At 39.1% G+C, this 17,821-nt stretch overlaps 1 protein-coding gene across 1 annotated transcript; it reads right to left on the bottom strand.

Annotated features, from left to right (window-relative positions):
* Positions 1–527: 527 nt before the first annotated feature.
* Positions 528–17,493, bottom strand: LOC133985597 (protocadherin Fat 4-like). Its single transcript, XM_062425257.1, has 5 exons — positions 15,098–17,493; positions 3,765–6,148; positions 3,612–3,668; positions 683–3,059; positions 528–539 (listed from the first exon to the last, which is right to left on the bottom strand). The coding sequence occupies exons 1-5, from the start codon at positions 17,435–17,437 to the stop codon at positions 528–530; spliced, it is 7,170 nt and encodes a 2,389-aa protein (XP_062281241.1). The 5' UTR covers positions 17,438–17,493.
* Between the last annotated feature and the right edge of the window lie 328 nt (positions 17,494–17,821).

A 17,821-nucleotide genomic window follows, 5' to 3' on the forward strand; every position in this document is an offset into this window, starting at 1 on the left:
TTTGCTTTTAGACTTTCAAAAATTAAATGGATTGAAACCACCGTAATCCTTGAAAGGAGGACAAGGTAAATCCAGACATTCAGTGATTTTAACCAGGTTAAAAATCTAAATCACAAGTCTTGTTCTTGAAATCCATAAACTAAATAACATTTAAAATTCAAACAAACAAACAATACAAAAAAAAAAACAACTCTCAAAGGAATCTTACACTCTTATTTGAAAATCACCACAACATGACCATGGCAAAGTGTTTGCACCCTGGACAGCGCTACGAGACATGCCAGGAATAGTTTCCCTTTTCGAACAGCCTACATGTTGCTTAAAAACGTAATATCCAAACTGAAACTTTAATTCCAACTTCCAAATCACCACAATCTAATCAAAACCATCATGACTACATTTCAACAGTGGGCAGTGCTAAATATAAATCGTGGATAGCGCTTCAGCATCATTAATACATTTTCTAATTTCAGGAGGGGTATAGATGGGCCATTGATAAGAGTTAAATGAAAACCGCATATAACAGTTCAGATCATTATCTGTTTAGTAAACATGGACCGTTTTATATGTGTCTAACGGTAATCTTATTTGGGAGGAGGATATTTTCTTAATGTAAGCGTAAATTCAGTATATGTATGCCAAAAATACTGTATTCTCAATTAAAAGTGAAACATGGGCTTACCTCTCCAGATGTCCCTCTTCTGTCAGGAAGTACTAGAGTATTTGCATGGCTGCCCGGGACTATAGTAGATCCTATACTCATCCTGGGTCCAACTAACATGTATCGCTTGTCACCGGATCTGTACTGTATGCTGTGACACAGTGTCCCATCATAATTTGTGTCTTGTAGATATTTAGAAGTAAAGTCTGTGGATTTTGAACACTGCATTGCAATCAGCACGATGATACTGATGATAAAAAGTACAGACACTGAGCCCAAAGTTATCATCAGATATAAAGTCACATCATTCCCCTCCTCATCCTTTGCTGCACTTTTAACATCAGAAGCTGCAAAAGCTTCTTTGGGCTCCACAACTTTGACTATTACAGTAGCTGTTGCTGAGAGGGAAACGTTGCCATTGTCTTTCACCAGTATGACCAGTTTATGCTCAGCCTCGTCTGTCTCTGTGAATGAGCGAAGTGTTCTGATCTGTCCTGTATAGCGGTCCAAACCAAAGAGAGTGTGGTCAGTAACTTCCTGCAGTGAAAACAGTAACCAGCCGTTATATCCTATATCAGCATCATAGGCTCTGACTTTAGTCACCAAGTGTCCTGCGTTGACATTGCGGGGAATCTCCTCCACACCTTGAGCAGAACCGTTGGAGCTGACTGGATACAGGATGACTGGAGCGTTGTCGTTCTGATCCAGAATGAACACGTTCACTGTGACGTTGCTGCTTTGTGGCGGAGTTCCAGAATCTGTGGCAACAACTTGGAACTGGAACGTTTTTAGTGTCTCGAAGTCAAAACTTTTCAGTGCTGATATTTGTCCGTCATCTGAATTAACATTTAGGAAAGATGTCATGTCACCTTGCAGCCCATCACCTCTCACAATGTGGTATGTGATTGCTGCATTTTCATTCAGATCAATATCAACAGCACTAACAGAAAATATCGATGCACCAGGAGCATTGTTTTCTACCATATAAAGTTCACATGGACTTTGGCTGAAATTTGGTCTGTTATCATTCACGTCTGACACCTGAACTTTTAAAGTTTTTACAGTGGAAAGTGGGGGCTCACCACAGTCAGTGGCTGTTATTGTAATTTCATAATTGGACACATTCTCTCGGTCTAAACGTCCCTTTGTGACAAGAGAGTACATATTTTCTTCAATGGATGGCGTCAAATCAAATGAAACATTATCCGATATTGTACAAATAACTTTCCCATTAACGCCTGAATCTCTGTCCGTGACACTGATGAGAGAGATAACAGTGCCAGGTTTGGAATTTTCAGGGACTAAGTTACGTAGTGATGTCACTTCTATGTCTGGCTTGTTATCGTTCACATCTTTAATTTTTATCACAACTCTGCTTTCGGCCGTCCAGGGTGGCTGGCCTTTATCTGAAGCTTGCAAATCTAGTCTATAAATCTCAGTGTCCTCAAAGTCCACGTTTCCTTTCACTCGAATCTCACCACTGACGCTGTCTAATTCAAAGGTATCGTGCACTTTTTTCTTTTGAGTTTTGCCAAAGCTGTATTCAATTTCGCTATTTGAACCTTCATCTATATCGGTAGCGTTTAATCTGATTACAAGGGTTCCAATAGGAGCATTTTCCACTAATGACACAGTATGTATATCTTTGCTGAACACAGGGCGGTTATCATTTGCATCCAGCACAGTGATAGTTAGATTAAGGTTCCCAGATTTCGACGGACTGCCCCCATCAAGAGCAGTTAACACTAAACGGTGTTTTGCCTTTTGCTCCCTATCCAAGGGCTTTTTTAGCACTAAAAACGGTATTTTGTCCTCCTCGCTGTCTCTGACTTGTATATCAAAAAGATCATTTGGGCTCAACTTATAGAATCGGACTGATTGTGTCCCGACATCAGGGTCTCTAGCTGCATGAATTTGGAAACGAGTTCCTGGTGGAATATGCTCTGCTATTTCCAGACGTTGCTCACTTTCTGGGAAGGTCGGCGAATGGTCATTAACATCAGTTATTTCAACGTTCATGTAATGTATTTCCAGTGGGCTCTCAACAACAATTTTCAAGTTTATCAAACAAACCTTGGTTCCATCACAAAGTTCTTCGCGGTCCATAATTTGCCCAACATACAGCACTCCATTTTTCTGATTCAATTGAAACAGAGCATGATTCGGACCCGAAACTATACGAAACCGCCTCTCTGTCAAAGTGTTAATATCAAGCCCCAAATCTTTGGCAACATTTCCAACAGGAGATCCCACTTGGACTTCTTCTGGAACAGAGTATCTCAACTGTGCCAAAATACGCTTCCCAAAGCACAGCAACAAAATCCCAGCAATCCACCAGCAGCTCACTCGGCGTCTTTGTCCTCGTTCTCCCATTGTGACGCAACAAAATGAAGGCTTTCTTCAAATCAAACGGAGGGATGCAAGTTATCATCAAACCAGAATTATTAGATCCATTTCACGATTCCCAAATACGAGTTTTCCATACATAAATACTACCCTCTGCTCATATGTCTTGATGCATAGCCTTCGATATGTAATTCGCCAGCCATACCACCTCAGAGATGATCCAGAGATGGGAAGGGCCTGCACATAATCAGCAAACTACCCATCATTGAGGCCACACTGACGCCATGTGGCCAGTGAACTACAATACGATATATTTGTATCACAAGAGGCCAGCTGGCACAAGTGTTTTACTCCACTTCCCTTCTCCACATCACAATCGAGTTCTATATGATTCCATGCTGCCCATTATCCAGTAGTAGGGATACGAAAGGAGCAGGTGAAAATTTTCGTCATTCTCGCATTGTGGAGGATGTTTATGTCTACCTTATCGAGCAAGTCAGCTTAATGTTTAGTATATTTTTTAGCGACTCACGTGTGTGGTTAACAGACCGTTAAATAGACAATTGCAAAAAAATTCCGCAAAATTCAGCACCATGGACAGCACAATTTCACAACAGCAGTGCAGATCAGCAAAAAAGTAAAAACAAACAAAAAACAAACAGTATTTGTCTAATTGTGCTAGTACTACAATATAATAATGTTATGTGAAAGCAATTGTGTTATTAATAATAATAATAATAATAATAATAATAATAATAATAATAATAATAATAATAATACCTCTTCAGATGCCTGCCTCCTGTTGGGGTGCACTAGTGTATTGGCATGGCTGCCCGGAACAATAGTAGATCCTATACTCATTCTTGGTCCAACTAACATGTAGCGTTTGTCTCCAGATCTGTACTGGATGCTGTGACACAGTGTCCCGTCGTAATTAGCATCTTGTAAATACTTAGAGGAGTAGTCTGTAGATTTTGAGCACTGCATTGCAATCAGAACAATGATACTGACGAGAAAAAGTACAGACACTGAGCCCAAAGTTATTGTCAAGTAAAATACAACATTATTTTCTCCTTGATCGTTTGCCGCGCTGGTAACATCAGCAGCTGCAAAAGCTTCCTTGGGCTCCACAACTTTGACTATCACAGTAGCTGTTGCTGAGAGTGAAACGTTGCCATTGTCTTTCACCAGTATGACCAGTTTATGCTCAGCCTCGTTTGTCTCTGTGAATGAGCGAAGTGTTCTGATCTGTCCTGTATAGCGGTCCAAACCAAAGAGAGTGTGGTCAGTTACTTCCTGCAGTGAAAAGAGTAACCAGCCGTTATATCCTATATCAGCGTCATAGGCTCTGACTTTAGTCACCAAGTGTCCTGCGTTGACATTTCGGGGAATCTCCTCCACACCTTCAGCAGAACCGTTGGAGCTGACTGGATACAGGATGACTGGAGCGTTGTCGTTCTGATCCAGAATGAACACGTTCACTGTGACGTTGCTGCTTAGTGACGGAGTTCCAGAATCTGTGGCGACAACATGGAACTGGAACGTTTTCAGAGTCTCGAAGTCAAAACTTTTCAGTGCTGAAATGGTGCCACTGGCTTCATTTATATTTAAAAAAGAAGTCACAGTGGGCCCCGGACTTTTATGGTCGAGTGAGTATGTAACTGCCGCATTTTCATCTCCATCAGCATCAGCCGCGCTCACTGAAAAAACTGACGTCCCAGGCTTGTTGTTTTCAAGCACATAAAAAGTGTATGGGCTTTCAGTGAACAAAGGATTATTATCATTAACATCTAGTACATCTACTTTTATCACCTTTGTGGATGACAGAGGAGGTGTCCCTAAATCCTTAGCCGTTATTGTAATATTATACATATGTATTGTCTCCTTATCTAGGTTGTCTTTGGTGACCAATGAGTATGACTGTCCATCTGGGGATGGCTTTAAGTCAAAAGGCAGGTGACCTGGCACACTGCAGACCACCTGTCCGTTCACACCTGAGTCACGATCCGTCACTCCCACCAACGCCACCACCGTGCCAGGAGGTGCATCCTCTGGAATGTGACTTGAAAGGGATGTGATGTCGATTTCAGGTTGGTTATCGTTCACGTCTTCAACTCTAACAACCACGTTGCAGTGTGTGGACAAAGACACGACACCTTTGTCTGCAGCCAGTACCTTAATGTCATAGATTTGCTTTTCCTCGAAATCAAAGCCTTCTTTCACAGTCAGTTTGCCAGTTCTACTATTTAAATCGAAAGGCTCAGATGAGAGTCCTCTTAGTGTACTCCGTATAGAATATTCGATCTCACCGTTCATCCCATCATCCGAGTCAGATGCATTTACTGTCAGGAGAAACGTACCTGCAGGTGCGTTTTCCTTTACCATAATAGTGTATTTCTGTCTATCACACACTGGTGAGTTGTCATTTATATCAGATACAACAACAGTGATATTGATAGTACCAGATTTTGATGGTTTACCTCCATCACTAGCTGTTATCAGTAACCAGTGTTGAGCAGTGTGTTCTCTATCCAAAGGTCGCTGTAATATAAGAAAGGGAACCTTTCCATCCTCCCCAAATTCCTCAGTTTCCAAGCGAAAATATGGGTTATGGTTTAGTTTATACGACTGTAAGGAATTCAGTCCAACATCCAAATCGTGTGCCCCTTCCATCTGAAATCGGGATCCAACTATGGCGGATTCCAGCACCTCTAATGTGTAATTTTCATCGGGAAATTTCGGTGCATTGTCGTTTACATCGAGTATTTCAACTATTACTTGATGCATTTCCAGAGGGTTTTCTATCACTACTTTCAGGTTTGTGACACACGGAACTGTGTTTCCACACAGGTCTTCTCTGTCTACTCTCTGGTTCTCTAACAAAACTCCATCTCTCGGATTTACCTTAAACAGATCCTGCTTTGTTCCTGATATGACACGAAGATTCCTATCCGCCAGTCTCCCAAGATCTAATCCAAGGTCTTTGGCTACATGTCCAACTGCCGTGCCCGATTTCGATTCCTCCAGAATTGAATATCGTATTTGAGCAGAGATTCCTTCTAAATGAGTAATAATCAGCAACGCCAGACAAAAAAAAATCCACACATGCAGCCATTTTCCCGTGATGTCCGTTACCGCCATTGTTTGACAGAAGCGTTTAAATCAACGATCTTAAACCCGTCCAAAAATTCTTACTGATTTTCTTCTTGGGCATAGAAATCAAAAGTCTACAGGATCGTCATTCTGTCAGGAGAATCAGGACTGTTTAGGTCCGCTCTTCTATCTACGCGTCTCTTTGGGTAGTTACTGAATGCACGAGTAAAGAAACCTACTAGCACACAACCACTGTGATAATATATAGTGTAACAGTACCACCTATTGTCACTGTAACGATGCTGCAGTGATCATAACAAGTTTTCTTCATGTTTACCCTACAGTATATGCCATTTGATGAAAACATCAAGTAAGTTATTTTCTTGTGTGTCCTTGTGTGTATTGTTTTTATTTGATGTGTCCTTGTTTTCTTGAAAGAAAGGTCCAATTGAAACCCAAGTAATCAGTTATTACTTGGATTTTTTTTGTCGTCCCTTTATTTATATGCTTTTCTGTACACACATTTCCGTTGTTTGTATGTTCAGCTGACCTGCTGTGCATTGACTAAAATACTCCGTAGTTACGCTTTAATTAACAAAAATCAATCGTTTGAAAATGTACCAATTGAACACAGTAACTTGTGTCCCTGTAATTAGCAATAAGTTACATAATACAGTACATATAGGAAACATACTGCACATTTATAGAAAAATATAGGGACCTGTAAAATAGAAGGGGTGTTTACTAATCTTTATTGTGTAAGTGTTTGGCCTCGTGTAGATACATTTGTTAACATCCACATTCCTTCTCCTTAACCTCTATGTGATCTACACACTCCAATCATATGTATCCTATTGCAGAGGTACGCAGTGACATCTCATGGATTAAACCTGCATGTGCAGCTATGATGAGCTCATGTCTGCTTTACATTGCCACATATGCATTTCTGTTTCGTATATAATGCGGCAGCCTTACTGTACTGCAACATATAAAATAAATAAGGGTAGAAAAGGGGAAAAAAATATTCATTATGCTACAAGGAAACAACTAAGTGACCTACATCATAAACACCTCAAATCTGCGCACCCCTCCCACCTGCTACGTATTGATTCTGGATTGAGGTCAAATATATACGTGCGCGTGCACGAGCGCTGCCGCATTGTGCTTGTGACTGACTGCGTCGTTCCCCTCCCGCTGCAGCACTTCTAGCAGATTGTAATTTGCATTATTATCAGCCCTCATAAGGAAAATGTAGCAGAAATATTTAGCAGAGAATGCTGCTCTGATGCTGCACTGTCATGAGGGGGGAGGGGATTGTCAGAAAATTAAATTGCAGGCTGCTTCAGGGCACACAGCGGGCTCCAGCGAAAAGACAGCACGTCGCCATGGCAACGCAGCTCCATTAGGCAGGTCACTTTCCATGGTGCTGAAAGCAAGCAGGCTCCCAGGAAGAAAGGAAGCAAAGGGGGAGGGATGCTGTGCATGGTGCAGACAAAGAAAGGCAGTTGTGGCCACATTTGCTGACTCTTTTCATTCTGCAACATATGAAAGATGCATATTCCACTTCACAGTCACATCCCTCCCTTGGTTTATTTACAAGAAATATTCTGTAATAAAAGGTTTCAGGGGAGCTGTGTTGTAGTAGCAGCCCTGACAACACAAATAAAAATATCTGATTCTTAAAATCACATATTTTCTCCAGTATTCTAAAGATTATGCATATAAAGATTGATACCAGTGATATTTATAACAAATAAAATACATTTCAGCTTAATATATGGTGTGAATGTGTGCCTACTGGTGCCAGCTGGTGGTTGCTCTAGTGTTTTATTCCACATTGCTGCATCATTGTGTCATGCATCAGTGTGCTAGTCGGTCAGTGGACTAGAGCAGCAGACAACAGGCAGTGGGAGAGTCTCCTCTGTGGGTCCAGTGGTGATGAGACTGAGATGATATGTATTATCTTACTTTACTCCAACCAAACAGAATAGTACCAAAACCACACATATTATAAGAGCTTTTATTTAAAGACATGGAAAAGACACACACATTTGAACTACTAAACATGCTAAAATGCTGATATATAGGGGAAATTAAATCAGAATAACACATCCTGTGACTCTGAATATCTCTCCTGCTCACATATGACCTCATCTCCCTTGGGAGATGAGGTCATATGTGAGTGCACACACAAAGAACACAAAGAAAGAGACACACTCATTATTCAACCTTAAGAGAAAAACATGCAAACATGGGTTGAGTGAAAAACAATGTGAACACCAACTGATGAGTTTTTGAATTACATTGTGATGTAATGTTGAAATGTATTTTTATACTCATTCAGCTGTGCAACTTGTGGGCTTTAGCAGCTATATTTAGAGCCTACGTTAAGACATACTGTGTTTTCCTGTATGTGTTAGCTGGTTTTAAAATTATGTTTCTCTTTTGAGGTTATAATTGTCATGATGTCTTCACATACAGTGGATGTGCTGACTGTGATCAATGATGACAGACTAGATGGGACACTTGCACTAGTAGCTTGAGTCCTTTTCCACTGCAGTCCTACATGTGAGAGAGAAGTATTGTCAAGGATCTGTGCAGTGAATTGCTGAAAAAATTAAGCATTTAATTAAATTCAAGATTTATAGTCATGTAGAAAGAAAAAAACACTTTATTGTTCTTTAACACCTTGTGGTCCCCGATCTTTTAAAAACTAGCATTTTAAAAGTAGAGAATGCAAATAAAATTACCATCACAAGGTTTTCCTTAATTACCATTAATTACCACCTCAACCAATTGTTGCTTTAAGTAAAAAGAGTGCCATATGCACTTTAAATCATAATGTGGAAGAAAATACAGAATTTTCAGCCTATATGAAGTTAGTTATTTTTTTCTGATGCAAAGAGACCTTTCTAAGTAAAGCCAATTAATTTTATTGCAGAAATAGATAAAGACAATAAAGATAATAACAACTAAATAATTAAGATTACCTCATTATTGAACTTACCTTGCAGTTGTGCCATCAACATCATACTGCTGTTTGAACTCAACCTTGTAAAATGTACCACTTAAATACTATAGTTCAGTAAGGCAATTTAGGTTCATATTCTTGTGTTGTTACCATATTAATCCCTCCCTCTGAGCATCAGAGGAAAAAAATGTGGGACAAAAAGAGAATCCACAACTTTTAGAATACCAGAGGAATGTCTAGTTTCAGGAATGATGATAGCGCTTTGGGCTTTATGCAAATACTTACTACACTTCTGTAGATAGTCAATGGATTATAGTGGCTGAGCAGTGATATTTTAACCCTAAAAATGTATGACAAAATATTGGTGTTGTAGGCGCTATTTGTATAGTGATATCACTGGAAGACAGTTAAAGACTGTTTGTAATGATCAACTCTGAGAACTTGTCCTTCAGTGACAGAAAGAGAGTGTGCTTTTCCACATTGGCTGCACAAACCCTGCAAGTAAATACTGGTAATTTTGTCCAGCAAGCAAGTATATATCAATAATTCATTCTACATTATGGGAAATCAGGCATCATGTAATGTGAGATGATCTTTATGACCCCAGCCAACATGTTTGTGTTAAGCTAGACTCCGTAACATGTTTAATATAAAGTATTAATCAACCACAAATCAACCTTAATCAACCATTTAAGAAATGGATAGTTATTCCCAGACAGGGAAATCATACTGATCACAGATACTGTTTTAAGTGACTATGTTTATTGAAAAATTGTTTTTTTAAACTGACATATTAACTAAAAAGGTCTTGGTGAAGTGAAACTTGAGGAAGTTAGCTGACTGGCTGACCAAGCCTTATAATGAAGCTAAAGTAGTCCTTCAACTTATCAACACTGCCATCAGAAATTATGCAACTGCCCAAACCCCCCAGACAGATTCAGAAGTTCATCATTAAGTGTGTTGTTCTATGTCTTTTTTTATTCAAAAGATCATACAGCCCAGACCATAGCATACAATAAGCTCACATAACACAATTTACTACATGTTGCACCATAAATGTAATACTGTACGAAAGCACTTAACATATATGTTTGCCTGTAACACATTATAACTTTATACAGGTAATGCAATGTGAGCTGTGATAAGAGTCTGAATACATTATTATATATTTTACTGTTTCACATATGATTTGGCTGATAAATCTGATGGCACATTAGTTCAGCTGTTCACATTGCAAACTTTAGCACTTGCACTGAAAAGGAAATCCATACACTCAGTTACCATTGGGTAGGTTTGTAAGCTAAAACTAAAGCAGTCTACTACAACAGGCCTGCAATTATATCATAGCCATATAAAAGGTAGAATGCTCACCATTTGTTGAAACTGTTTTAAAAAGATGTCGATTCAATTTTATGGTAATTTTGGAGACTGCAGTTTGTGGTGCTGTTAAATTGTATTCCTTTACACTGGCAGATGTTTCTAATCTTTCATTCACCACATTTACATCAATACCCCTCAGTATGTAACCAACTACAGTTGCTTAAATAACCATCAAGTGGAATCAACACCTCTGTATAACAGGTACAACAAAAACTGAACATCATAACTTTGATGGCAGGATTTATTGCACGGTTGTTGTATTAAACTGCATCAGTTTTAGCAAGGTGTACCTAATAAACTGAAAACTATAGATAGAAACACATGTTACGGTACACATCTGTATCTATATGTATGTGTCGCATATGCAGATAGACACATTATTCAGTTATACACACGAGCACAGCTTTCATTGGGTAAAACCAACTACGGCTATTTTGTTTTCAGTATTGTAAAGTAAACATTAAGTCTAGACAATTCTGTTTGTTTAACTTATTACACATTCTCAGTTGATATGAATAAACATCCAGAGTTTGGCTTTAAAAATAAAAAAGTAAAACATGGTCATGTTTGTAATGGATATACTAGGCAGTACTTATTATGAGACATTAATTAGTCCATTCTCAAACTGTGTTCCTATGCCCCCAATCTGCTAGAGTCATTGTCTTCAGTAGTGTCAAAGTGGACAAAACATTCAACACTCTGTAAGATAACTGTACAATCAAGTTTCTGAATCCATACAAATGCCTCACTGTGCAGCCATTTTCCTCTTGACTAGATACTAGGACAAAGGAATGGGATTACAGTTATGTGCACTCAATCTCAAAATCTTAGTACAGTGTAATGTGAATGTATAATGTTGTTGTACTTCTTCATAATGGTCCCATTAAAATGCAATTGTCCACTGTGTTTTGAAAAAGAGTAATTAGTGAGGCTCAACTACAGAAAATTGATTGTTTACTGACATAATATATCTAAAGCTATTTAAGTACTTTGATTATTCCATGCAAAAACATATGAAAGGCAGATACATGACAGACCAAGGCCTCACTCTTATGTTTGATGTACTTGTTAAATTCATTTAATCTCTTAGCACTCTCATTCTTATATTCAGGCCTGGCTTACATATAAAGCACAAAGTCAATTACGAAACATGAAACTACTAAATCCTACCACATTTACAAAATATTGATTCCCCTTTGTTCCATCCTCTAAAATCATAGGTTGGTGCTTTTTGACACTTAGTTAATTGTGCTGTTTCACTTTTTGATTCTTATCTGTTATCTTATACATTATACACCAATGCTGTTATGGAGCAAGACGAAGCAGATAGGCTAAAAATGTAAAATATCCATCATGTGTTTCTTTTTTAGAGAGGAAAACAGTCTCTTAAAGGCATTCCAACATTCCTGTGTCCACTCAAATAGTCCTTGTTGTGGCTTCTTTGAATGTCCACTGGTGCAATTTTCTGTAAAGTCTTTTTGGAGAGTATTTTGTCTTGAAGTTGTTATTTTTATGATGGTGTTGGAGTGTGGTTGAAGCCATGCAGTCTTATCATACATAATAAATGGACAGAGAAACATTGTTGATTGGCTCTTCGTGTGCTTAAAGAAATAGAGGGGGAGGGTTGCATCCTTTAGCCACCATAGTCCATTTATAGCATAGTAACTACACATTGTGAGGAGCAGGGGCCAGACTGAGCACGATCGACATGAAGGGTGAGGGGGGTTGTTAAGGGCAGGAGTTTCTCCTTTCCTGTGTGAAGCTCTCCTGACAGCATCAATCCAGTATGCAGCTGGTGGTGTGGCCTTATGTAGAACTGCTGCTGCTGGTTGTAGATGCCTGCAAACAACACAATAGAATTAGTCAAATCTGGAAAAGATCAAGAGCAATGACAGCCATGTGACCGGCCAAAGTGACATTTCTCATGCAGCCGACGTCTGTCACTCAGACAGGGGCTTCAGGCAGAAGACATAGTGGGTGGAGGGGTTGAGCTGATCCTTGAACACATAGTTGTGGGATGGTAGTCTATAAATGAATATACCATGCTACAAGATTATGTGAAGGAGAGTGGTTGCTAGGTAACTGGGTGACTGGTTTCACTTTGCGCCTTTCCTGCACAAAGAATTAGGTCACAATTCACACAAGAGCAGACAGAAATTTAAATGTGTCATTCTGAGAAGTCAGTAACAGTCAATCCAATTATGACTCTAACCGACCAAATAATATAGAAACACCACAGTCCATTCCCACTAACACATTCAAACATTCACAAATAGAATATACTCCTAATCTATCAGTGATGGGTCAGTAGGGGAAAACACATGTTAAACTTCACATGCACTGCATATTTTTTGACATTATAGTGATTAAATTAAAGCAGCACAGATCTATCAACACTTTCTGATGTATTACAGCAAAAGCCAGATTGTGAACAAAGCAAAGCCAGCAAATGGCAACATTGTTAGTTGGAGTGAAGGACTTTTAGAAGTGTGACCTTCAAGTGGAGCTGCATGTCAATGTTATTTTGTGTTGAATGATTATTACTGCATTAGCCAAGGGAGTAGATGTGTGGTTTTAATGACTGGCTACCTGATTCTAAATTTGTTTACCTAATCTGTGTTACCACTTTTGCTTTATTGTCTGCAAAAATTGACCAAAGTTTGTCAGACTCAGTATTATCGGTACCATTATGATAATAATTGCCTCATGTCTTTGTCCCCCTGAGGTCAATCAAGGTCATTAGACTATATTTTTCAAGCTCTGTCAAATTGTACAAAATAAAACTTTGGGAAGGGGACATGATCCCAGAATACTGACAAAAGTAGTGTTAATAACTGTGGGGGTTAGATTGCATAGTTGCAAAATAAGACTGTAACATGGGTAAGAGTAAACAACATTTGTGAATGAGGAGGCTAACACAGGAGATTTGGCAAACTGCATGTGATGTCAACTGATTGGCCCTTTGTCATAAATAAAATAAAAACAAATCTATATCTCCAAGAGAAGTTTAACAAGACAAAAATATAATATAAAAAACATCAACTGAGAAAAGAACAAATACAAAAAACAACTAAGTTTGAACACTAAGTTTTGTAACATCATTCATAAAAGGGCATCCGGGTTGGGGGAGTGAAACTCCTGCATACCTCCAGCTGTAGGGTGGACTTCCCTCATTTAGGGTACTTTAGAGTGGGGAGAAAAAAAAGCAATTCAATGGTCAGGTCATTACAAGCACAATAAAGGATTATTTGTGTATGTATCCTATGATCACAGAGTGTTATCTTTGAAAAATACCACTGACTAAGCATGGTTAGTGTGACCCACTTAATCAGATACAGCAACTTGTTACAAGCAGTTCTATAAAGGTAATTTCAAATACAGTGTTACATTTATTTCTATAATTGTTTGTTCCTCCAGCTGTTCATACTTACCACATTAGATATAGATAGATAGATAGATAGATAGATAGATAGATAGATAGATAGATAGATAGATAGATAGATAGATAGATAGATAGATAGATAGATAGATAGATAGATAGATAGATAGATAGATAAGCATTCATAGCACCAACATGTGTCCAGCTTACTATACTTCGGATTTGTACTTAGGTTGTACAGAACACAAAAAAGCTGATAATTTCCTGTCTCTGCATTTCTGCGGATTTGCATTGACAAGAACAGGAGGCCTGCACCAAACAGGGCGTATGTCTTGTCCTGTCACTGTTGACAAATGTGTAAAAAGTGTGTGTGTGTGTGTGTGTGTGTGTGTGTGTGTGTGTGTGTTACGGAGAGCATGTGTATTTGAAGACAAATAGAAATACTTGACAAGAAAATGAAAAGATTATCAGTTTGAAAATTCTATACTAACCTTTTATTATATGAAAAAAGGTTGTATATGACTTGTGTGTACTCATGGTTTCTGCTTTGATTTAGACTTAGTCTTGTTTGTATTGGTAGTGAAAATAATAAAGGCACATACATTCCAATAACATACAGGCCACAGAACAAAGTCACACAAACATATCTGAAGTCTTTTTTGGCAAGTGTCACTCTGTGAAACTACAGGACAATTTAAAAATGTTATTAATTATTTTTCACTTCTAATTGTTTGTTTTCTTCTTATAGTTAAGGTTTGAATGTCTTATTTTTACTTTTTTACTTTTCTATTCTATTTTTTTTCCTTTACCATGGTCAGCAAAGGTATAAATTTCCACCGGTGTATGTTTAGGGTAATATTGTGAGTTTGGCTCATGATTGCATTTATAGTAGATACCTGAAAAACACTCTCACACCTGAAAATTGAAACCAGTAAATATCCTTAGGGTAAAACACAAAAACAGACAACATATAGCAAAATATTACATGTGTGGTTTTACACTGATTCATGCTGTTTTCTAAATATTATTGCTTTGAAACACTGGATAGATGTATTTATTATAGTTATATAGTTATTCTATTTTAGTTATTTTGTTATTCTATATCACGATTACATCCCAAATAAATCTATAAAATATATCTACTAAAAAAGACACTGTGAATACATTTGAGCTAAAACTTCACCATTAATGAAATATTGCTCTCTGAAATGTGGTTACAGTCAGCTAAATATTTTGAAACTTCACTAAAGTAAGCGGTCATTTGTACCTGCAGAGTAGAAGCTGCTGAGTCACTAGTCTCTGACATCCCTGTGCTCCTCGGTATACTGGACACAATGTATCTGGAGCCCTTTGGCACAGGCTGTCTAACCACCATCTTTCCTTTCCTGGTCTCTGCTAGAAACAGACTGTACCAGTAGGCATCGTTGGAGACCAGAGTGGAGTCTGCGATGGTGGAGTTCCTCTCACTGATCACACTGTTCCTGCAGGGAGGAGCTGCTTTGCTGGGCTTGGGTTTCTGACACTTGAGCACGATGGTGACCAATATGGTGATCAGCAGGAGAAATGACACCGAGCCCAGACCGATGACCAAATACAGGTTTAGGTCAGAGAAGATGTCATATTCTAGAGGCACCTCAGTCATGTCAGAGTAGGCCTTAACAGCAGTCTCCACTGTGGACAGCTTGATGGTGACTGTAGCAGAGAGAGCAGGCTCCCCGTTGTCCTTGGCAACAACAACCAGTCTCTGGTGGCGAGGATCTCTGTAACTGAACATCCTCATAGTCCTGATCTCTCCGTTGTATTGGTCCAGACTGAACAAGGTGGCGTCAGTCACCTGAAGAAACTGGTAGGTAATCCGAGAGTTGTGCACCGAGTCGGTGTCTAAAGCTATCACCTTGGCAACCAGAGATCCTTTATCAGTGGATCTGGGGATCTTTTCCTCCACCACCGAGCCGTGCGCGCGCCACGGAGAGACAATGACCGGAGCGTTGTCATTCTGGTCCACAATAATAATGTGAACGGTCACGTTGCTGCTGAGTGGAGGAGAGCCAGAGTCTCTGGCCTCGATGTGGAAAAGAAACTCCTTCTCGATCTCATAGTCAAAAGTCTTTAGTGCGTAAAGATTACCGTTCTCTGGATTGATAGAGAACAACATGGACATAGAAGTATTGGCTATTTCCTTTTCTAGGATGAAATAAACTAGATACTGGTTTTCATGGAGGTCAGGGTCAAACGCAGTGAGTGAACTGAGCAGGGCCCCAGGTGCGTTATTCTCCATTACACGTATAGTATAAAATGACTGAGGGAACTGTGGAACATTGTCATTAACATCCAGCAGCTCTAAAGTCATGGTTTCATTGTCAGATAAAGGAGGAGAACCTCTGTCTGTAACAGTGAAAGTGATGTCATATTCTGGAACCTTCTCGCGGTCTAAAGGCTCTGAGACCACTAACTCATAATAGTTATCAGAGGATTCCCTCAGTTTGAAAGGCATATTATCTGGAACATGAAGATCAACCACTCCGTTGTCACCTGAGTCCTTATCACTGACACTAACTACTGCTATCACTGTGTCTACTGCAGTATCTTCTTTGATCGGACTATGAAATGATTTAATGGATATTTCTGGGTGATTGTCATTCATATCTGTGACTTGTATTGTCAGTTTACACTGTCCAGATAAGGAACTTGGTCCCTTATCACTGGCAATAATCTCCATTTCATAAAGTTTCAAATCTTCAAAATTAATCATCTCTTTCACTCTGATTTCACCATTTTCTGGATTCAAGTTAAACATATTTTGCGTTCTCTCTGATGTGTACAAACTATATAAATAAACTATGTCAGAGTTGGACCCTTCATCTAAATCAGTGGCATTCAGTTTAATTACTAGACTGCCAATTGGGGAGTTCTCCATCACATTTACAATGTATTTGTCTTTGTCAAATGAAGGGGCGTTGTCATTGACATCAAGCACACGAACAATGATACTGGCTGTACCTGTGCGTGCGGGGACTCCACCGTCCACAGCAGTGAGAATGAGATTATGAACAGCCTTCTGCTCTCTATCTAAAGCGTTTTTCAGAATCAAATCAGCAAACTTTGACCCATCTCTCCCTGTCTGAATTTCAAGCGCAAAATATTCACTTGAGCTCAGGTGGTAATCTTTCACAGAATTCGTTCCCACATCTGGATCTGCAGCATTATTCAGTGAGAATCTCTCTCCAACGGAACTTGATTCAGATATGTCCAAATGCATCGTCCCTCGCCGAAAATGAGGAGCATTATCATTAATATCCATAATTTCGACCTCGATATTAAACATTCGTATTGGATTTTCAATCATAGCATCCAGTTTAAGAAAGCAGTACGTACTTGTTTTCAAGGGGCACAAAAACTCTCTGTCTATCCTCTCTAATATAAACAGCTCTCCCGTATCCTTGTTGATATCAAGATATTTTTTATTGCCTACAACGTCTAAGCGCATTTTCCTTTCTTTTAGTGTCTTCACATCTAATCCCAAATCAGTTGCTAAATTAGCAACGACTGAACCTTCCTCCATTTCTTCGGGAACAGAATAATGGGTGACGGTTGACACCGTGGTCATGGTGGCAGAAAGAAGGAGAAAAAATGAAACGTACCCTCTCCCGAATAACTGTCGGACATGACGCGCCATCGTGAAAGTTCCGTATGTAAACCCGTGAGATGTGTTGCAATGTGAATTAAGCTTCCTCCTGTTAAATGCACAAACGAAGCTAGGATCTTAATGTAGGCGTTTCACTACAAGTAATCCAGCAGCGACGTCCCTGCTTCACAGTGTCTGCCTTCCTTCCGCCAATAAACTGTCGTGGGAACGATGACCTCATCAGTGAATGTGTTTTGATGGAGAGCAGCGACGAATTTAGTCCTCTATGAGCGTTTACAACTTTAAAAACAAAACATTACTCTTATTTTAATCTCATGTAGAGAGCGAATTGATTTTAATTACAGT

The sequence above is a fragment of the Scomber scombrus genome, chromosome 9, assembly GCF_963691925.1.
Source record: "Scomber scombrus chromosome 9, fScoSco1.1, whole genome shotgun sequence".
Taxonomy (NCBI): domain Eukaryota; kingdom Metazoa; phylum Chordata; class Actinopteri; order Scombriformes; family Scombridae; genus Scomber; species Scomber scombrus.